The sequence below is a fragment of the Stegastes partitus genome, unplaced genomic scaffold (genome assembly GCF_000690725.1).
Source record: "Stegastes partitus isolate 25-593 unplaced genomic scaffold, Stegastes_partitus-1.0.2 Scaffold1562, whole genome shotgun sequence".
NCBI lineage: Eukaryota > Metazoa > Chordata > Actinopteri > Pomacentridae > Stegastes > Stegastes partitus.
In genome coordinates, this window is record NW_007579293.1 from 57930 (window position 1) to 65180 (window position 7251).

The following is a 7251-nucleotide window of genomic DNA, read 5'->3' on the forward strand; positions in this document are numbered from 1 at the left end:
TAAAAGCAGGAGTTATGGTGAAATGAACCATCTTTGCAGTATTTTGATACGGAGATCTCAGATTGAGATCATTCCCTGAAAAACACAGGAACATGTGAGACGTTCATCCATTTGCTGAAAAAAGACGCAGACCTTAATGCTGAACTAAGCCAGCTGTAGTTTCATATTCTATGTAGCTTTATAACACTGAATAAGTATCATGTCACTCGCCTCCTCGTAAACCTACTAATTAACACATTATTTGTAGTTTTTTTAATCTTTTGGACACACTTTTAGTCTTTCTACTAAGCTAAGGCAACTATCAGACAAATATATAAGTGTTATCAATTCCTCTTTTGATTTCCAATAAAAACGTGATCGAACATATTTCCCAAAATCTTCTTTTAACTCTGCGAAGACCCCATGTCCTGATGAAAACTGGAAGGTACCAAAACTCTGCTCAAATCAATGTGACATTTTCCCAAAGCGGGAGGAAAAATACAGCTTCCACAGCAACCGCAAGCAACATATCTGATTCCACTTACCACACATCTGCAATTCAGAAGAAACAAGCAAAAAAAAAATGCAAGCATGGCCCAACAGGAAAGTCTTTATATTGAGCTCTTATCTATGAATCGTCCTTATTTCTAGTGCGAAACACATTCACACACACTCGCACAGTATCTTTTTTTTTTTTTTTTAAACAAATTCTCCAATGAATGATTGTGGCAATAGTGCAAGCATCAGGCATGAGTCAGCGTTCTGGCCATTAGTTGAGCTACTGCAGTGGATGTATGGTGTGTCAGTGGTAGTACTAATGCTGGACTAAGTGAGGAGTTTAGTGAGTGCATGGTGGGAAGGAGGCAGCGGGAAGAGGAGGTGAAACTGTGTCGTGAGCCATTCTCTATGGAAAAGCCATTCTCTGCTATGTGGGAGGGTAAAGCTAGTGTGGTTCTATATCAGGGTTAGGGGGCAACTACTTTCAATGACATCCATTTCAGAGAGAGGTCAACTGAAACCCCAAATACTCCACCCACACAGGTACGACTGTGCTAATGGTGATCTCAAGTCACCTCCTCTATGAATGCATTTTAAAGACATTGACCCCTAGTCCAGAGTCTACGGTGCGAGGTGATTCTCCAGGCCAAACTCGGCAGCAATGTGATGAAAACTACAAGGGAGATGCTCCTACTGTGGAAGTGAACTGTCTTTATGAGACTCCAGTGCCAATGATAACAGCCAGCAAGTCAGCCCCGTCCCTCAAACCCCGCCGCCCCCTACTGAACAGGCCGAAGAGGAGGAGGAGAAGAAGAAGAAGAGGAAGAGATGGAGTCAGGAGATGCAAAGCGTGGAAAGGAAAGTTGAAGAGGAGGAGGAGGAAGAAGAAAAAAAATGGAAAGGTGATGGTGGGGGATATGATGGATGAATAAAGGTGGAAATGAGGGACGCAAGGAGGGTGAAAATAAGATAAAAATGTCATTAGAAATGGAGTAAACAGGCATGCAGGAAAAATAATTAAAAAGATAAAGGAAGATTAGAAAGCATGCAGGTGGAGGGAGTTTAATGGAGCATTGCAATGGAGACAGAATGTAAAGCTGCACCAAGACCACACACAGCGCTGAAGTTTCTGATCCGTTGCTTTAATAAAACTGTAGATTAAATCCAATAAAGAGTGTCTAGATAACACGACTTAGCGGCAGATCCAATTGAAATATGGTTAAAATACCCAATGAGTCTGGTGCAACAGGACCGGATGAGGTTAAATGAAGGAAAAGATAGATAGAAAAAGGTAAAAGAGAAGGAAGAAAGTAGATAGAGATTGTGGGGGGGAAGCGGGGATGTGGGAGAGGAGTGCAAGAAAAGAAAAAAAAAAGTCCAGCTCAATGCAGAGAGTGAATGCAAGAGGAAAAGAGGGAATTTGTGGGTAAAGACCTGCTTCTTGGGAAAGGGACTGTCTCCTTCCAAGCTATCAACAAAGGCACTCTGTGGGGACACAAGGAAGAGGGGCAATGAGAAACCAGCTCTACCAGAAAGCTCTACCAAATTAAAAATAATAATAAATAAAAGAAGAAGCTGGGATTCCCAAAGCTGCCCGAGCACCAAGATCATCTGTGGTCACTGACTTACAACAGGGAACTGATGATGTTGGCACTTTAGGAAACGCCGACCCAGCAGAGAGTTAGAGGGTGAGTTACAGGAGGAACTCTACAGGGTCACTTTACTAACAACACATGAATCTGCTCAAGGCTTAAAAAGGCAAATAAATCACAGAATTAGTTTGAGAATGGCATGTTAGCAGTATAGTTACACTGTAAGGTTCTGTGTGGCTGAGTTAGAGATGTACGTCTTAGGCTGCATGTGGTTTCTGGTCATTAGACTGATGCGTTTACAGTCACCTCGAACAAAAGAACTATTGAAATAAACTAAGCTTTAACCCTTAGATTGAAAGGCATGTTTTTTAATAAAAATTCACCAATATTTCACCATTAACCGTAGCAAGAAACTGTAAAAACAGGAAGAACTGAATGATTTGTGTACAAAAACAACTAAATCCAAGCCTAAAATGAGAATATTTAATCAAAATCACTTTATTCTGGATGTCTCTGTTTGAAAAAAATGCCACAAAATAAATTGTTTGCACTAACTAGATTTTGTAAAAAAACTAAAAATTCTGCACTTTTCAGACAAACTGTGGAGCCATGACTGACTGTGCGTTCACCAACAGTCATTAGACAAAAAATCTGAGATTTTTCAGGTAAAATGGGCTGAACTGCAGGCAGTGTTTACACAGAACTGATAGGAAACAAATATTCTAATTCTAAGTAGTTAAATATCTAAAGCATGTAGAGCCACGACTTTTTCCCGGTTTTGGTAACACTTGTGGGCACCTGGGAAAATGCTGAACATGTTGATTCCAAGTTTCTTTAAATTTACGTAAAACAAAAGATAAACAGAATTTAAATGTAGTTTTGTCTTTTTTAAGATTTATGGCATCATAACTTTGTGATACTGCACAGAGGTCTCTTGTACTTCTAGTCATGGTTGTGTTGTTTCCATAGAGGTGCAGGACTTAATATTGCAGTGAAATATGAGCCCACAGTGAGTAAAAATGTGTCAGGAAACTGCTTGGAGTTCAGAGGGCTACTTTCACCATGTGAGTCTGAAGTCTGTGTGTGAATAATGTGCAGACTTAAAATATGAATAAGCATCCGTTGATTAACTCTACATGTGTGTGGGTTGTGTGTGTTGCTACCCTGCGGCTGCGGCGGCCTCTCTTCTGCTGCTGCTGCTGCTCGATGAGCTCCATGGCGGAGGCCGGGGGCGAGGCGGCTCTCATGGCCCTGACCACCTTGATGCTGTCCTCCGGCAGCGGCGGCAGGTTGAGACGCTCCCGGCCTCGCACCTTCATCTCCTGGAGCTCCTCGAATCCCCCCAGAGTGAACTGGAAGACGAGCACAGGGGACGAGAGCACAAGTGATTCACAGGCAAGAGTGAACGTTCAAAATGTATTAAAGAGTGTAACGCAGTGAGCAGTAGATGAATAGTTACCAATAACAAGCAAGATTTAAGTCATGTTAATGGAACATTGAAATAAATGGACACTAAGTGAATGCACCTAGCAGTCATGGCTTTACCCTCTGAGCAAGAAAAGGCATGTTATTAAAGAAACTGGGGGGAATTAAAGCATTTGATATGGTAAGGAACTGTAAAAGCAGAAAGAATCATTGGGTTTTCAACTTTCTAACAGTCTGATCACGTGCGATTATTGGTTTTGTCGAGAGAAACAGCCACATGTAGCTACAAATCAGGCTATTTCATCATAATCACTTAATTCTACATGGTCATATTTTTAAAAATTGCTAAAAAATAAACCGCTTGCAGTCACAATATTTTGTAAAAAAAACAAAAAATCTGCACTTCGCTGTGAAACTAAGAAGCCAGTAATGACTCAGCAGCAACCAACAGTCTAATGATAAAAATTTGGGCACTTCTCAGCTGACCTGGGCTGAACTGCAGGATGTGCAGTATAGTTTTTTTTTTTTTTTTTCCAGTATTAGAAGTAGTGTACATGTCCAAGTTCACATTTTTTCAATTTTTGTAAAATAAATAATCAAAGAAATGTAACTTTAGTTAATGATTTAAGCATTACAACTTTGCTACACTGCACAGAAGACATTTTTAAGTTCCTTCTCCTTCTTGTCGTGGTTGCACTGTTTCCATAGTTGTGCAAGACGTTATACTGCAATGAATCATCTCACAGTGAGCAAAAATGTGGAGTCGGAGGGTTAAAACATGCAAAACAAAGATTACCAAAATGCACAGAAATACATGTAAATGCATTAAAAGTCACTGTTTGAATGGTTGAATAAACGAACCAGTATTGTTTTCCAGAGCAGCAGCAGCACTTTCTTCATGGGGAAGTGTGGAGCGTTCATGCTGCAGAACTTGGTCACCATGGTGAAGAGGAGCAGAGCGAAGGGCTCTCCGTTGTAGAGGGGTGAACCTGAGGAGTCACAGCCGACGTTTTGAGATCGGAAGCGCTAATATAAGAAATTAACTGAAGACAGCGCATCCCTTGTAGTGTTATAGACACACACCTAGCTCATTCTTAAAGGCCTCTCTGGCTGATCTCCACTCAGGTCGGTCGTCTTCTGTTTGAACTCTAATAGTCTCCACCATCAGGTACATGATGCTCAGCAGCACTCTGCCGGGAAGACAAACACATTCACTTGCATCCCTGTGCAGGTGTAATCGGCCCGAAACGCCCACAAGCACAAGAATATCATGAAGAAAATTATGAGGAGAGGTGAGTATACACAGCATTTAAATACGCGAAAAAAATTGATTTACGTGCTCTAACAGGATTCATTCACAACTATCTGATGTAAGTCAGCTGGTGTTTGGTGCACTGTTTCGCTCAACAAAGCCTCTCGCTCGGCGCAAAACAACTAATGGTTTTTCAATTCTGCAGCACTAATTAGTTGCAAATCCACTCCTCCAGCTTGTAATTATGTGTAAGTGTTCATGTGGGGAACGTGAATTTGTGTGTGCATCAACGGGCATTAAGCCTATTTTGCTCAAAAATCAATTCCATTAAGCACAAGTACAGACTGAAAACAACTGCGAGGAAAAGGGGACAATGAGTATAATTACATCCTGCAGATCAGGTGTATGTGTGTGCATGCAGCCAGATGACAGAAAGCAGTTAAGATTTCTCATATGATTTACTCGCCTGCTTCCCACTTGAAGCAGAGAAGAAGGTGGAGAAGTTTATGAGTGATGTGGTTTTATTACTTACCTGAGCTCTGTGCTGTCTGCGAGAGAGATGGCTGGTTTCCTCACTGCACTGCTGCACGCCTGGCTGTTACTGCAGACACAGCGGGTACACCAGTTTAGTGGTTTATTTGAAAAAGACAAGCCTGCAACATTTATACACGACACGCAACACGGGTGGGAATGTTAGAATCTGATCAATAGTGATAATAGTAATCGCATTTTGAATTTCCCTTCTGGGATAAATAAAGTATTTTTCATTTCATTTCATTTTTAGTACAATTTCTGCTTGAATATCTCTGATTTGCCTTAATTTTTTTTAATTGCAGAAAATGTGCATATTTGTTAGGATATTTGTGCAATATGGAATACTTTCAGAGACAAAATGTTTTTAAAAATTGCCCGTTTCTGCACGTTTATTCACGCTGTGTTTAAACAACAATAGCTCAGCATCTACATAAGATTAAAGCCTTTACTGTTATTTCTTATGTCATTCATTCAGAATCTGCAATATTGGACAAGAAGGTTGAACTGTCTCTGATTTCAGGTGAGCTGAAATGTGGGAAAAAAAAATGAAGCTGGCATAAAAAGTCCCATCTTTGAGCACAAATTAACAAAAAAAAAAACAATAATTCAGTGGTGATCTAGTGATATTGACTGAACTATGTTTAGTTATTTGTCCCAAAAATACAAAACAAAACATATATGATGCTTTTGATATAATATACTTGATCACACAAATTAAAAGAAATGTTATTTGGAACAGAAATAAACATTGCAAGATAGCCTAATCTAAGTGGAAGAGAGTTAAAATATAATTACCATTTATGTCTTTTGACATGGACGTATGTTTCATTTCCTGATCCTACTTTGGAGGCATCAGCCTTGATTTGGAGGAGAGTTGTTGTGTGGTTTTGTGTCCTTGATATATCAATCTGAAACTTCCCAGATACCAGTTTAAATATTTATAGCTTATAGTTAAAAAATAAAAGTGTGAATCATAGTGGAGCAGAAGTCCCCTGATGATTTGAGATGGAATAATCCCATAATGATAAACAGAGTTCTCACATATAAACAAATATTTGTTTTTAATTCCTTTTTCTTGCTTTTTTTTTTTTTTTGCAATCGTCTGCCAAGCCTTGTGTGTGTTTTTGACTGGTGATGGGCCAGACTGTGCTGCGATGCCTCAGAGCAGCTTATGTAACAACAAAGAAGCTCTGGATCCAGACTGAGGCTGACACCGGCAGCAATAAAACCGACTTGAAGGGGCGACTACCGCGCTGCATCCTCAGCGGACGGTTTGAAGAGCGGATCACAGATGGTGTGTTATCTGTAGTCCCCAAGTTTCAGATTCTCTCTCTGTCAGTATTCGCCTGCGTCTTTCCATCCCTATTACTTTGCATTTTATTCCATCTGGCAGCGCGTCCCGTTCGTTTCTACTCACTCTATCTCCATGCTGAGCAGCTCCAGCAGCGCCGTGAAGATGCCCATGTCGTAGAGCAGAAAGACGTTGTGTCTGGACCAGTGGAGCACGTCCACCTCCGTGTCGCACTCATCAAACACTCCTGGGGGAAGATTTAGGGGGAAACAGGACGACAAGGACAATGTTTTCAGGTTGCTTTATGGGATATTTTTCATCGTGCTGCTGTGAAAAAGGCCCGTTTGTGGCTGTAACGTGTCGGCCCACGCACCCTGAGCCAGGTAGAGGATGGCTCTGGCCACCTTCAGCCTCTTGTCCCGGTCGGTCACCTCCAGAGCGTCCAGCAGCCTCATCACATACGCCTTCTGCTCCTCCACCGTCAGCTCGATCCACCTCCGGCCTCGAGCTGCAACCAAGGACACGACAACACAGCATTCACTTTATGAAGTATTTTGTCTGTGTCTTACATAATAAAGTTGAGGTGACTAATGCATCCAAAAACCTGGAACTGAACAGCAACAACACCACTGCAACAACTAGTCACAGCTACGGTGGTACAGCTGAATGCTAAAGTACTG

General features: G+C 41.2%; 1 protein-coding gene across 3 annotated transcripts in view; it reads right to left on the minus strand.

Annotated features, from left to right (window-relative positions):
* Positions 1-7251, minus strand: part of strip2 (striatin interacting protein 2) — a 45892-nt gene that overhangs the window by 19679 nt on the left and 18962 nt on the right. For 2 of the 3 annotated variants that reach the window (XM_008300586.1, XM_008300585.1), the window contains exons 4-10: positions 6945-7079; positions 6698-6818; positions 5279-5347; positions 4578-4684; positions 4356-4483; positions 3233-3421; positions 1912-1962 (exon numbers count right to left, since the gene is read on the minus strand). In XM_008300586.1, the coding sequence (XP_008298808.1) occupies positions 1912-1962; positions 3233-3421; positions 4356-4483; positions 4578-4684; positions 5279-5347; positions 6698-6818; positions 6945-7079 (800 nt within the window). The remainder of the gene's footprint in view (positions 1-1911; positions 1963-3232; positions 3422-4355; positions 4484-4577; positions 4685-5278; positions 5348-6697; positions 6819-6944; positions 7080-7251) is intronic. The other variant, XM_008300587.1, reaches the window with a different exon arrangement.